At 34.8% G+C, this 15,757-nt stretch overlaps 1 protein-coding gene across 2 annotated transcripts; it reads right to left on the minus strand.

Annotated features, from left to right (window-relative positions):
* Nucleotides 1-307: 307 nt before the first annotated feature.
* Nucleotides 308-15,198, minus strand: LOC111316889 (PPR containing-like protein). Of its 2 annotated transcripts, XM_022919114.2 has the most exons (9): nucleotides 15,133-15,156; nucleotides 14,937-15,056; nucleotides 14,789-14,845; nucleotides 14,215-14,259; nucleotides 4,632-4,751; nucleotides 4,387-4,530; nucleotides 3,363-3,575; nucleotides 1,035-1,224; nucleotides 308-756 (listed from the first exon to the last, which is right to left on the minus strand). In XM_022919114.2, exons 2-9 carry the CDS (start codon nucleotides 14,961-14,963, stop codon nucleotides 722-724), a joined length of 831 nt encoding a protein of 276 aa, XP_022774849.2. In that variant the 5' UTR covers nucleotides 14,964-15,056; nucleotides 15,133-15,156; the 3' UTR covers nucleotides 308-721. The 2 variants fall into 2 exon arrangements, with proteins under 2 accessions (XP_022774849.2, XP_022774848.2); XM_022919113.2 differs by having other exon boundaries at nucleotides 14,937-15,198.
* Between the last annotated feature and the right edge of the window lie 559 nt (nucleotides 15,199-15,757).

Consider the following 15,757-nt stretch of genomic DNA (forward strand, 5'->3'; position numbering starts at 1 on the left):
GTGCATTATTCATCTTTGATAAAATAATAGAAATGTTTATTATTTTTTAAGTAATGGAAATATCTTTTCTGCTTTTATAAAGCTAGCTAGAGAAGCAAAGCAATTCTAATCAGGCCGTGGGAATTCTACATTTTGTTTTTTTTCATCAAGTCGATATGCATTTATCCATCTTTTTCCTTCTTAGAGTTCACATCAAGACGACATCGTGTTTTCTAATACTAGCTATTAATCACTAGCGAATTATTGCAAGTTGATTAGTCAAATATTTGATGATTTTATGGGGAAATTTACGAGTGGCACACGAGAAGAAACTCCAACTAAACATTGCCCATGTATAGCATAGACATGCAATAGAGGGAAATCAACCTTCAAACTCTTGTTCATGTACTAGTGTTTCCGCTGTAAGCCTTCAAGTCCAAAGATGCGGGTATTGATACAAATTTTAATCTATTCTTTCAACTCTATCCAAGTACTACATAATTTACAATGTTTGACAATCACTGGATATGAAAGCAGTTTAGAAGCATAAATGACTTTGACTGTAGAGTAGCTGCCAATTCCCTGTTGACCTTTGGATCCTTGCTCCTCCAAGCATGATGAAAACAGTGATTTTGCAACCAGGGGGACCAAGAAAATAAATTTCCCAGTTCAAAAAATGGGAATGAAAACTGCCATTTTTCTCATCTTCATCTCACTAAATCTGTGCCATCCATTGTGCCCACTAGGTCCTCTGAAGTTGTGTCTGTCTCCTCCGCACTGAAAACAACCAAAACCAGCAGGGTCAAGGAAATGAATTTCTATCTTACAATGCATACATGCAATAGTCTCCCATCAAATCCAAAGAGTAGAATATTAAGCTTGAGAATGAAACAATAATTTCTCGTATTCAACAGTAAGACTCTTTGTTACAATGTACCAGGGCAAGTTCCAGGTGCACAAGAAGACTCACCTTACTTTCTCCTAAAATAGAAAATTCTACTCTGGAAGTGGTTAAGGGAGTGGGAAGAGAGAGAGAGAGAGAGAGTGTGTCTAACCAGAATTCTTCTTTTTCTTCAATGAAGCCTGCTTAGGACCTTTCTCCGTCTTGGTAGAAATATCTTTGTATTTTTCAAGTACTCTTTCTTTCTCTTCAGGTAAGCCCAACACCTCATATGCATCTGCCACTCTTTGAACTATTGATCTCTCAGGAGGTTTGCGATCAAAAGCTTCCAAGTCCTTGAAAAGCTTTATGATAACAATAAAGAATAGGTCAATACAAAATATTGGATAAAGTAGTTAGTTACGAGAAAATAAGAACAAGCTAAACTTTTAATTAAGGAAGACTCAAGGAAAAAAAAAAAAAAGACCATAACAACTATCATAAGAACTTGGACAATTGCCTCTTAAGAGTAAGGCCTGTCAAAGATCAGGAAACTGCCTCTACAACATAAAATATTACTTCTGCCAAGGTATCTTTTCAACAAACTTACACCTGTTTGGAATATAAACTCAAACAAATTGTCTACAGTGTTTGAAGCTTGGTCAGATATGGGAAATAAACTTTAAAGGATAGACTAAAAATGTCAAATTCAGAAATATGCAATATGAAGATGCATAATCTAGATGGTGATTATCACCACTATAACTATGATTATGTACAGAAGTTCTTTGAGACCCAACAATTAACCATTTAGCACAATCATTTAAATAGCTGCCTCGGTCGCTCAGACCAAGTGGCATCATGGTGAGGCACCTTGCACCATCTTTCATCCAGGATTTTATTTCTTGGTGGCATTTGGGCATGCCAGGAAATGTGAAGTTATTGGGGCAACAAACAGTGTTACTGGGTCAAGTGGTGGGAAGGGGGAGGCAGGGAGCAAGGCAACAGGTGAAGATCCTGGCAGCCAGCAAGAGATTGAGCAGATAGCCCAAGTGTGATGGAGACGTGACAAGTGACAAGCAGGAATTCCTTTGTGTTGTGCTTGTTCCCCACTTCCTAAAATGGGCAAGCATGGGTTGCAGTTCAGTGATATGACTGAGCTAGAGATGGTTCACATCGGGCTGCTGCCATAGGGTTAGCCTTGTTCAATCAAACTTTCCACTCACCACCAAATTAATTTGCTATTTATGTGCATTTTCCAGTTGGCTAATTTTGACATGATGTCTCTCCAATCAGACTTTGTGACATGATGTCTCTCTGTCAATTTTATTGAGGATTTGGATTTTTTACTCCCTTGTATCTCACCACACTATCTCCATAAAATCACTTTTTCTCCCTGAAATCTTATCATCATGACATTAATGTGGTCAATTAATTCTTAGATAATCCCATATCATCCCACTTTCTCTCATCTGTCATCGTTACCTGAAATTTCTACGGATTCCGCTTGCCTCCTCTCTTGCCTCTTCACCTCTTCCTTGTTACTTGCTTGCAACACAACCCAGAACATGAGCTCAGTATTGAAAAAAACTTTCCTCTAAGACCAGGGAACTAGACACGTCTCACCCTTAGCAATTAGAAACGTTAAGGGAACAATACTGGCACAAGAAATGCTCAAATTAGCAGTAGAAAGAAAAAAGGATTGATGTTAAACACGCAAAGCCAGCTCAGTTGGAACCTTTTTATATACCCGGTAGGGCTGTCCTCAGTCTTAGGAAACATCCAGCATGTCCACATCTGTAAGAAACTAATTCAACAGTCTTTTCCTAAATTTTTCACGAGTTGAAATACTTCTTTAGCTAATTATGCACTGATTGCAAATGATAATGGTGGTAACTGGTGATCCTAGTAGTTATACATGGTTGGCCAAGCATCATGACCTCAAGTTTATGGTGGCAATGACTTTACATACAATTTGCTCAAAATGGCTTTAGATATGCATTGACATCACTGGACCCATTGTGTGGCTTGTTTCAAGGCATAGCTCCCCCTAAGGAAGCATAACAGCTGCTTGCACAGGCCCTTACCATTTAGGCCTTTCCTGCTATTGGTTCCCAAATGAGTAGAGGCTTGTATGCTCGTACCTATAGAGAAGTGTTACAATTTTACTACCCCACTACCCTTTCAGCAGGTATTTATTTTGTTTTAAAGATTTTTTTCAGTTTAGTTTGATTTTTGTTCAACTACTGCAAGTAAAAGAATAAAGATACTCTGAAAGCTCCTACAAAATAAACTAGATATTTTCAGCTTTTTCCAACTGATGACACAAATTATACTAAAACTTGTAATATAAATAAAGGAAGACATAATTACCAAAGATCAGGAATATGAAATGCATGTGTAATAGATGATTAACTAACGAATAAGATTAGACCAATCATTTATAACATGTACCTACAGTTCAAAATGCATATAATTGACAGTTAGCGAAACAAAAACATACCTTTACAAGATTCTCCAGCATGTTGTTTCGATAGTATACAGATATCATGAGTCTGCATAACTGCCAAGGCACTGAATGTAGATCTGCACTGACTTTCTTCACCCAAAACTGATGTGCTTCCTCTGCTCTATTATCCATATCCAAAGCTCGTAGTAACTGTACATATGTTCCCATTGTGTTTCCCTGCCCCTTGCTTAGCATCCATTTAATAACCTAAGAGGGAAGAACAGTTGTTGAATTCACATCCAGAGAGTTGACATGATTCGTGAAATTTGAAGCAGGAGGTACTTAAGTATACAATTTGAAGATTTTACTTTTACCTTTCCTCTTACAAGTAAAAGTATTAATTAAAACAGCAACAAACTGAAAAAAAAAGTACTTTGTAATATGGGGAAGGCAACAACTCATGCTTAGCATAGCAGTTGTTACCCTCTTTAAGAGGATTTAGGCCCAAAGTTAGAATCCTCCCCTCCCCCTTGTATCTCCCATATGTACCCCAAAAAATAAAAAGTGGGGAAGGCTAATACTGATTGAAGTGCCCTCACCAAAACTATTCTGATAAAAGTGAGACCATAAAATTGAACATGTTATAGTAAGTAGAGCCATCTGTTCCTGTCAAAATGAAAATCAAGTCTAAATAATAAGCAAACAATCAACCTTCTCTCTTGATTATTTTTGGATATTATTCTTCTTGCAAGTGGTTGTTTCCAATGTGTGCAAGACTTGCCCTAACCTACACCAAGAAACATAAGAAGCCAACAGCCAAGAAAATGTACTTTTCTTACTACTACAAAGATTAGTTCACTTATTACCAAGAACCCCAAGTACCCTGGATGGTATCTTCTTTCTTAACTTGTGATATAAAAAAAAAAAAAAAATCACAAGTAAACTAACTAAACATTTCAAGTGACTATGTAATAACGTGTGATGCAAAGAGAACATATATCATTCAGACACAGAGAGAGAAAGGGGAAAGCTCATTAAAATGCAAAAATATAAGTGGAGTGAGACTAACTGCTGATACCTGAACAACTCTATGCCACTGATGCTCCTTCTCAAGAGCAAGGATTACATTTTTAAGAGGTCCAATAGGAAAATTCTGCTCCCAAGCAACCCACGCATCAAGAGCACCATATACAGCTTCTTTGCTGTCTTTAATATCAAGAAGCTGCATAGATAAAGTTACATTACCAAGTTAACAACTGATTTTAGCATGCAAAATTAAAGCCACAAAGGAAAATAAAAAAGATGATAAGCTTTTGTACTTACTGTAGTTACAAGAAATTTAATTTTATCCTTTCTTGAAACATTCTGCCCAATTTGGTGCTTCAGTATGCCTCCAACATTTGGTTTGGGATAGAGATTCTCAGCTTGGTTATTACATCGATCCTTAAATGATTCCCATATCAATTAAGACAATAAAAAAAATGAACTCAACAACACAAAAAGTTGAAAAAACTCATCTGAAATTAAGAGCATTTAAAAAACAGATGGAAAATGATTAACAAATTAATAAGATGAGGTATCTCTGTAAACATCTATTATATTTGTGAAATCATGCTTTTCAAAAAATAAAGAAACCCATTTTGTACAAGAAGTAAGCACAAAAAGGAACTTCAGAAATAATTGTTTGATCCTTCTTCCAATCATAGAACACCTTAATCAAACATGTTTCAACTTGAAGGATTATTTTGCCATTTTTCCCTTCATTCTATTTTCAGTAAGTCAGAAAAAGTTTCTCGTACTCTATTTCGTTCCTATAAAAACTGACATTCAGAAGAAAAGAAGGAAAATGAATAGAAATAAGAAGATGATCTGAAAGATTAAATGGAAATTACTGTAAGGTGATATTTGATGACAAATTGAAAATTAAAAATTCCAATTATTTGAAAATTATATTTTAAATGATTTAATTTTTTTTCAATTTGCTAGTTACTCATTTTAAGGACCACTTAATATAATACTTTCAATTAAACTGCAGAAATATTTAGTAGTTTAATCCAACTTATTTCATTCAGTCAATATTAGTTTACTATTACACTACATTATCCCAGTGTTATTAAAGGATCTTCTATGCCATCTTCTATTTCGTAAATCTCATTAATTGTAAAATCACTAAACAATCATGTATTACAATTGCAAAAAACCTAAGAGTGATTCAAGACATAATTTTCCATAACACATTTTCACATTACAAATTTAAGACTTAATTGTGTAGAAATTTGATTCTCCTACATTAGTGCAACTTGATTTTTTAATTTATTTTGGGAATATTTCTCATTTATTCTTCTAATTTAGTCAACTATTCTGATTGTCAAGCTTTTAGGGATTTGTTTTTATTTTGGAATAGAATAATTCTCCTTCTTTTATTATTTTTTGTTTTCTGTTTCATGTAAGTTGTTTTCTAATAAGAAACTTTACTGTTCCTATTTATTTAGATGTACTCCTTCATTCTAGAGAGAATAAGAAGAAATAAGGACAATTGTTCTTTAAGTTTTCTACATAGTATCAGAGTAAGTCAACAAGAACCATTAAACTGTAGCCACATGAGTTTTTGTTATGGCTAGCAAGAGAGAGAACTCTTCTTCTACAGAGGTATGGCATAAGGAAAGTCACAAAGAAGTGATGCTCTAACAAACCCTTCAAAACAAGTCTGCAACCTTTGGAACTAGTTTACTAACACAAAAAGGTAATTTCCTAAACGCCTTAAGTGTTCAATTGGGGAAATATACAATCTTGGATTGTTGATTCAGAAGCATCGGATCACATGATTGGAGATGCATCCTTATTCAACACATATAGACCTTGCAATGATAGTTCTGCTATAAAAATTGCTGATGGCTCTCTCTCAAATGTGGCAAGAACAGGTTCTATTGTAGTTTCGAAATACATAATACTTGACTCTATCCTCCATGTCCCTAATTTAGATTGTAACCTACTTTCCATCAGTAAGCTTATGAAAGATAGATGTTGTGTCAGTAAATTTTTTTCTCAACTTGTGTGAATTTTAGGAATTGGGCTCAGGGAGGATTATTGGCAGTGCTAGGATGTGTACAGAGCTCAACCTTCTTCAAGATGATGCACTTGAGAAACCACAAAACTCTTGTACAGTCTTAGCCTCTAGTACCAATAAGGATGACTTTATCACGTTATGACATTATAGATTAGGACATCCAAATATTTCATACCTAAAATGGCTATGTCCCTCATTATTCAATAACATCTCTAAAGATTTTCAGTGTGAAACTTGTCAACTTTCTAAGCACACTCGAAATGCCTATCCTCGCCTTTCCTATAAATCATCCCAACCTTTCTCAATATTCACAATGACATTTGGGGACCGTCAAGATTTAAGACTATCACAAGTTCTAGGTGGTTTGTTACATTCATCGATGATCATACTCGACTCACTTGGGTATTCGTTATGAAAGAAAAATTCAAGGTTAGCCAAATCTTTCAAAACTTCATCAGCATGGTACAAACCCAATTCCAAGCCAAAATCCAAGTCCTGAAAACAGACAATGGAAGGGAATACTTGAACTCTATTCTCGGCTCTTACCTCACAAATCATAGCATTATCCATAAAAGCTCTTGCGTTGACACTCAATAGCAAAATGGGGTTGCCAAACGCAAAACCAAAAAATTTGATAAAAGTGACCAGATCCCTCTTGTTGACTTCCAATGTGCCTAAATATTTTTGGGAAAAAGCTGTCCTCACTACAACTTATTTGGTTAACTGAATGCCTTCTCGAGTTCTTGGCTTTCAAATACCGTGTCAAACTCTCCTTGCTTCCTACCCGCAAACTCGATTGATCTCTTCCATTCCCATCAAACTCTTTGACTGCATTGCCTTTGTTCATATTAGCCAACAAACCGCTGCAAGCTTGATCCCAAAGCCTTAAAATGAATCTTCTTTGGTTGTTCCCCAAACCAAAAGGTCTATAGGTGTTACTCACCCATTATAAAAAAAATTCTATAGTTCTATGGATGTCACCTTCTTTGAAAATCTTCCATACTACAGCGAGAATGATATTCAAGGGGATAATACTACTCATGAATATCAATTCTTAGCTGTTGACTTGTCAATTTCTCAAGCAGCCCCTTCAAAACCAGATTCCCAACCAAATTCTCAACCTACCCAACCTATTAGCCATGCAAATTCCGAAACCCAATCTGTTCAAACAACTCTTTGACTTTTCAAACCCTAAGGTTATGCAAGAAAAAACAAAAAAAAAAACTAATAGTCTACTAAAGGAAGCAAAAACCATAGGAAGATGTGGACAACTATACACAGCCCAGCACTAAAAATCAACCTGATCTGAGTCTCCAAGAACCTGAAACTAACACTAGTAATGTCCCTATTAAATCTAAAACTAAAACTTGTGAGCTAGCTGGTGACCTTGACATGCTTATTGCATTAAGAAAAGGCGTCAGATCATGCACCCGGTACCCTATTTGTAAGTACATCTCATATGACAGGTTAAATCCAAACTTTTGAGTCTTTACTACTAACCTTGACAATGTGCAAATTTCAAAAAATTTTCAAGAAGCCCTCAATGAACCAGATTGGAAGGTAGTGGTTCATGAAGAAATAAAGGCACTAGAGAAGAATTGGACATTGGAAATTTCAGATTTGTCCAAAGGAAAGAACCCAGTTGGATGTAAGTCGATGTCAAAATCTAATCTTCATTATTCTTGATTAGTTGACTTTGTCTATTTTAGTTAAATCTCTTATTTATAGAATAAGGAGTGATTTGAGTAATTACACCAAATCCATTAGATATTTTACTATTATGTGTAGAGAATAAATTACTCCTTTGATTAATTGTTTTAATGCATGAAAATCTTTCATTTTAAGGCTGAGAATATTCAATCTTTAGCTTACATATTTTCATGCAAGTCTAGCATTGTAATAAAATATATATATATATATATATAAGAATAAAATAGTTTTATTCAAGAGATTTCTTAATGGTATTAGAGCACAATATGAACCTTTGAAAATTTTCACTCAAACTCCAACATGAGCAACCGAAAAGAGAGCCTGGACTCGGAGGTTACCTCTAACTTTGGAGCTAGCGTTTCCCAATCACTGTAGAACATTATCACTCCTATTCGAACAAGTTCTTTAGCCCAAAAAGGTAATTTTCTAAGTGCCTTAAGTGTAAAAATAGAGAAATCAAATTCATGGATTGTGGATTCAGGAGCTTTAAACCATATGATTGGGGATGCATCTTTATTTAGTAAATACAACCTATGTCATGGAAACATCACAGTTCAAATTGCTTATCAAAAGTAACCAGTACAGGTTTTGTTATTATTTCCAAAAAGATAACACTTGATTCTGTTTTGTTTGTCCCAAATCTAAGTTGTAATCTATTGTCTATAAACAAACTTACAAGAGACCTTAAGTGTGCTAATAAATTTCTTCCAAATATGTGTGAATTTCAAGATTTGAACTCAGGGAAGATGATTGGCAATGCTAGGATGTGTGTACGACTCTATATCCTAAGAGCTAGTGATTCTAAAAGACAATATCAAAAGACCTTTTGTGAGGCTTTATCTTCCAGTAATAACAAAGATAGTACTATAATGTTGTGGCACTATCGATTAGACCATCCAAATTTTTTCTACCTCAAAAGGTTGTTTCCCTCATTATTCAATCAAAATCCTAACAAATTTCAGTGTGAAGTTTGCCAACTATCCAAACATACTCATACCACATATCCTAATTAGCCTTACAAATCATCCCATCCTTTTTCAATGATACATAATAACATTTGGGGTCCCTCCAAAGTAAATAACGTTACTGGCTCTTGATGCTTTGTTACATTTACTGATGATCACACCAAGGTTACTTGGGTATTCCTTATGAAGGAAAAATCAGAAGTGGGCCAGCTATTCCAAAACTTCAACAATATGATCCAAACTCAATTCAAAACCAAAATCCAAGTGTTGAGAACCAACAATGGGAGAGAATACTACAATTCAATTCTTGGATCATATCTAATTAAGCATGGTATAATTCATCAAAGCTCATGTGTCAACACTCCTCAGTAGAATGGTATTGTTGAAAGAAAGAATCGACATTTGTTGGAAGTTGCAAGATCCCTCATGATGGCTGCCCATGTACCTAAGCATTTTTGGGGTGAGGTTCTTCTTACTGCTACATATCTTATAAATAGAATGTCTTCTCGAGTCTTTAAATTTCAAAGCCCTTACCAATCCTTTCTTAGTTCCTATCTTCACCTTCAAATCATCTTATCTATTTCCATTAAAGTGTTTGGATGCACTGCATTTGTTCTTACCAGCCAACAAAACCAAAGCAAATTAGATCCCAAATCCATCAAATGCATATTTCTTGGATACTCCCTGAATCAAAAAGGATAAAAGTGCTACTCACCAATAACAAAGAAATTTTACCATTCCATGAATATTACCTTTTTTGAAAATCAACCTTACTTTACCAAAATTGCCATTCAAGGGGAGAATCCAATCACATGGGAATATCAGCTTTGGGAAGATCCTATTATCGAACCACCAACCACTTCTCAAACTCCCTTTCACGTCCAAAACATCCAACTAGATCCTCCCTTTCAAGTCCAAAACATACAACTGGATCCTCCAAGCCCAAAGTCCACGTAAGGGAAAACAAACAAAGAGTTGATTATCTATTCAAGAAGACATAAAACTCAAAAGGATCTATTAGAATGTACTCCTTCAAAGCAAAACCAAGAATCTGAATTGATTCCAAAGATATTTGAATCCAACACAGGTAAAACTCTTACTGAATCTAATTCAATTGAATCTTTTGATGATCTTGATCAATCGATTGCTCTAAGAGAAGGTGTGAGATCATGTACTCAACACCCAATCTGTAATGTGGTTTCTTAAGAAGGTTTATCATCCAGTTATCGGACTTTTGTTACTACACTAAATAATATGCAGATTCCCAATAATATTCATGAAGCACTCATGCAAGCAAAATGAAAGATGGCTATTTTGGAAGAAATCAAGGCCCTAGAAAAAAACAAAACATGGGAGATTTTAGAACTACCCAAAGGGAAAATTCCTGTTGGGTGCAAATGGATTTTTACTGTCAAGCACAATGCAGATGAAAGTATTAACAGATTCAAAGCTCGCCTTGTTGCAAAAGGATTTACTCAATCTTATGGTGTTGACTATGAGGACCATTTTCTCCAGTTGCTAAACTTTGTTCAATCCGAGTGTTAAATCTAAATTGGCCACTCCACCAACTAGATATCAAAACTGCATTTCTTAATGGTGACCTAGAAGAAGTTTACATGGAAATCCCTCCAGGATTCAAAAATTAGGGCAATTCTGGCAAAGTATGCAAGCTTCAAAAGTCTTTTCATGGTCTCAAACAATCCCCACGTGCATGATTTGATAGACTAACAAAAGTGGTAAAGAAGTATGCTTTTTCACAATGCCAAACTACCTCTTGGCATGGAGGTAGCTTGCTCAAGGAATGGCATCTCTGTTTCACAGTGTAAGTATGTCCTAGACTTACTAAAAGAAACCGAAATACTTGGATGCAAACCTCTTGACACCCCTATAGATACAATGAATAACGTACGAATGGAAGAAGGAAGTCCAATAGATAAGGGCAAATATCAAAGACTCATTGGGAAACTCATCTACCTTTCTCATACAAGACCAGATATTGGTTTTTTAGTTAGCATGGTAAGCAGATTCATGAACGATCCAAACGAGGAACACTTGAGGGCTGTGTATCAAATCTTACAGTACCTAAAGAAGAGTCCTGGAAAAAAGGTTGTTTTTTAAGAAGACATCATGCCAAAATGTTGAAATTTACAATGATGTTGATTGGGCTGGATCCATTATTGACCGAAAATCAACTATTGGTTATTGTACCTATGTGTGGGGAAATTTAGTTATTTGGCGAAGCAAGATGCAATCTATGGTGGCTAAATGTAGCACGGAAGCTGAGTTTAGAGCTATGTCTCATGGTATATGTGAGGGAATTTGACTAAAAAGATTGCTAGGGGAGTTAAAGGTCTTTGTAAAAGAATCCATGAAGATATTCTATGACAAAAAAGCTATCATAAGCATAGCAAAAAATCTTGTTCATCATGATAAGACAAAACATGTGGAGAGTAATCGTCACTTCATCAAAAAAAAGATAAGAGGAAAGAATTGTTAGATTAGTTTATACTCCCACATGCCTCCAAACTATAGACATACTCACTAAGGCTCTCTCTCATAACAATTTCGAGAATCTGAAGTCCAAGCTAGACATGATTGACATCTACCACCCAGCTTGAGGGGAAGTGTGAAAATCTAATCTTCATTATTACTTGATTAGTTGACTTTGTCTATTTTAGTTAAGTCTCTTATTTTTAGAATAACGAGTGATTTGGGTAATTATACTAAATCCATTAGATATTTTCTTATTATGTGTAGAGAGTAAATTACTCCTTTGATTAGCTATTTTAATGCATAAAAATCTTGGGTTTTAAGGGTGAGAATATTCAGTCTTTAGCCTATATCTTTTCATGCAATTCTAGCATTGTAATATAAAAATATATATAAAAGAATAAAATAGTTTTATTCTTGACATTTCTTCAATGGATCTTCACAATAAAGCATAATGTAGAAGGAAGTATAAACAAGTTCAAAGCTAAACTTCTTGCAAATGGGTTCACTCAATCCTATGGGATAGATAATGAGGAGACATTTGCTCTGGTAGCCAAACTCAATTTAATTAGAATTCTATTGTCACTAGCAACCAACTTGGATTAGCCTCTCCACCAACTTGACATCAAGAATGCATTCTTAAAAGGTGACTTGGAGGAGGATGTCTACATGGAAATTCCTTCTGGTTTTGAAAGGCAAGACAACATGGGCAAAATGTGCAAACTTCGAAAATCTTTGTATGGACTTAAATAGACTCCTTGAGCTTGGTTTGAATGGTTGACCAAGGCAATAAAGAGGTATGGATTCCTTCAATGTCAATCTGACCATACTTTGTTAAGTTCACTAATGTAGGAAAAAGAGTTATTGTTTATGTTGATGACATCATAATCACCGAAGACCATAAGGAAGAAATAGATGATTTGAAGAAACTCCTTGTAGAAGAGTTTGAAATAAAGGACTTGGGGTTCCTTAAATATTTCCTTGGGACAAAAGTGGCTTGCTCTAAATATGGAATATTAGTGTCTCAGCGTAAGTATGTACTTGATTTACTCAAAGAAACAGGCATGATTGGATGCAAACCTGCCAATACACCCATGGACTCAACTAATAAAATTGGAACTAAAAATGGAAGCTCTCTCATGGACAAAGGGCGATACCAAAAACTAGTTGGGAAGCTTATTCACCTCTCCCACACATGACCTGATATCAAGTTTGCGGTAGGGATGGTGAGTAGATACATGAATAATCCAACCAAAGAGTATCTCAAAGCTATTCATTGCATCCTACAGTACTTAAAAAGAGTCCTAGTGAAGGTTTAATGGATAAGGTAGTCGAGGTGTACACAGACGCTGACTAGGCAGGATCAATAACAGATAGAAGGTCCACTACTGGATATTGCACTTATGTTTGGGACAATTTGGTCACTTGGAGAAGTAAAAGGCAAGCTTTTGTAGCTAGGAGTAGTGCTGAGGCTAAGTTTAGAGCAATGTCCCATGGTATTTATGAAGGAATTTGGCTGATGAGGTTACTTGGAGAATTAAAAGTTCAGACTGTGACATCTTTGACATTGTTTTGTGATAATAAGGCTACTATAAATATTACAAAAAATCCTATTTATCATGATAGGACCAAGCACATAGAGCTAGACCGACATTTCATAAAGGAAAAGATAAAAAATGGGTCGGTCGAACTGGCCTATATACCTACAAGTTCACAAATTGCAAATATTCTTACTAAAACTCTTCCTAGAAGCATTTTTGACGGATTGAAATCCAAGCTAAGTATGACTAACATTCATAACCTAGCTTGAGAGGGAGTGTAGAAATCTGATTCTCCTACATTGGTGAAGCATGATTTCCTAATTTATTTTGGGAATATTTCTCATTTATTCTTCTGATTTAGTTAACTATTTCGATTGTCAAGTTTTTAGGGATTTGTTTCTATTTTAGAATAGAATAATTCTCCTTCCTTTTATTATTTTTTGTTTTTTGTTTCATGCAAGTTGTTTCCTAATAAGGAACTTCACTGTTCCTATTTATTTAAATGTACTCCTTCATTCTAGAGAGAATAAAAAGAAATAAGGACAATTGTTCTTTAAGTTTTCTATAAATTGTTTAATATTTGTATTTTTTCAATTTATCGAATAACACTTAACTAAAAGTCATTTTTATAGAACTTGAAGATCAAGAAAGAATGAACCTCTAATCGAAACTCATCCTTCTAGGAGTGTAAGGAAGTCAAGTCTACTCATGAATTATTTGGGTTCAACTCAAAAATTACTCAGAGTTCAATGTACTTACTAGGCTCAACTGGCTTATGAATGTAATTGAGCTTTTAGTTTTGCAATAAGTTACACAATCTCTCTCTCTCTCTCTCTCTCTCTCTCTCAAGTATACGACCTTGATTTTATCTACAATGATAATCAAGGCTAATTGAATAGCTCAACTTACTTTTAGAATCAAGATCAAATTTGAAGAATAACACTAAATGAAACTTGAGCCACAATTAAGGTTTTGAGTAGAGTTCAAGCATGTAAACTCCGGTGACTCAACTTGGATAGATTCTACCACAAGTCCCAACTAACAGACATATGACAAGCTTACTAACAATGAATGCTACAACTTTGTGAAACTTTACATTAACTCAATGACAACATAGAAACAAAAGAACTGACCTTCACAATATGGTGTGCTTCTCTTCCTTGTCCTTTGGAAATGACCTATATATAAGGCAAAGGGAATGAATAACAGATGATGAGCAAATCAGATGGCCTTGCGGTTTATTTCTTTTCCCCTTTTTAGGGGTTCCAAGAGACAAGTGAAATTTTAAAATTATATGGAAACAACAATGTGTAAACAAATACATATATTTATGCATATAGGTTGGTCTATAGTATCCTTCTTAGAAATGGGATTCATTCAAATAATAAAAAAGTTTAAAAAGCAAAAACAAAAATTTTAGACATAAAAGCAGACAAAAAAGAAACCAATTCTAAATTGAATGGAGAGGAAGAGGGAAGAGCAGAAAAGTTCAGAAGCTGAGTATCTGAATAAAAAGAAGAGCATCAAAATTATAAACCTTAGCAAAGTGTCAGAAAAGGAAAACCATAATCCTAACCAAGAAAAAAATTGATGAATTACATTGTAAACTTACTTTGAAATTTAATCAAACAGGTAATGGGGATAACAGATTTCGGCTTCAGTTGTGAAGGAAAACTTAAAAAAAAAAAAAAAAAAAAAAAAAATCACCTCATATGTGGCAAAGGAGCAACCTCGGAATATCATTTGCGTGGAATGTCCCAAAATCTATAAATAATAATAATAATTATTATTATTATATAAAAAGGAAAAATATAAGTGACTTATTTACATGGAAAAAAGAGAAAGGAAAGTGTACATTTCGCACTGCAATTCGCAGCATCATTATGGTGATCTTTCAGGTGCGATCAGGACGAGACGAGACGAGACGAGACGATGCAACAGGCAGAGAGAGAGAGAGAGAGAGAAAGAGAGAGAGCTGCTGAAACCAAAATAAATATAATATAACTAATAATATTAGTAAAGGGAACGCAGCTCGTGCCGGAAAGACATACGAGAGAATGTCCTTTTGCCGCAGCCGCGAACCTGCGAATCAAGCTACAAGCTTTAGGCTAGTAAAAATGTCCTATATTATTACTTTTTATTAATAAAATAAAATGCTCGAGATGGATGCGACTAAGCCCACCAAGAATAGGACGGGCATGTGGTGGACTCTTGGAAAAATAGATATTTGGATTGGATAACTTCACTTGGGTTTAAATTATTTTTTATTAATAGTTAATGATTTCAATTTATTTGTCATGTATTTTGACTTTTGAGAATCCATATTTTCTTTTTTAATATAAAAAAAAAAAAAGGCGCTTTTGTTTATAGGTACTGTGTGTCTTGAAATACTCTAAGCAATTAAAGATATGGATGGATCCGGTTGTCACTTGGTCGACAATTTCTTGATAGGCCTCAAGTGCCTGCCTTCTCGTGCCATTACCTCTTTATTCTACTGTATCTTTTATTAAGACAAGAAAGTAAAAATAAATAAATAAATAAAATTTAATTTGTGTTATACCAAATCATTTAGTCTACTGGATCTTAAAAGAGCTCTGCTCCTACATGACAACGTCAGGTCTGGTAACTATGATAAATGCCTCCCTTACTTCCTGTATCATCCAATTTTTAAGATAA

This window comes from Durio zibethinus, chromosome 24 (genome assembly GCF_047325235.1).
Source record: "Durio zibethinus cultivar Kanyao isolate XHJ-2024 chromosome 24, ASM4732523v1, whole genome shotgun sequence".
NCBI lineage: Eukaryota > Viridiplantae > Streptophyta > Magnoliopsida > Malvales > Malvaceae > Durio > Durio zibethinus.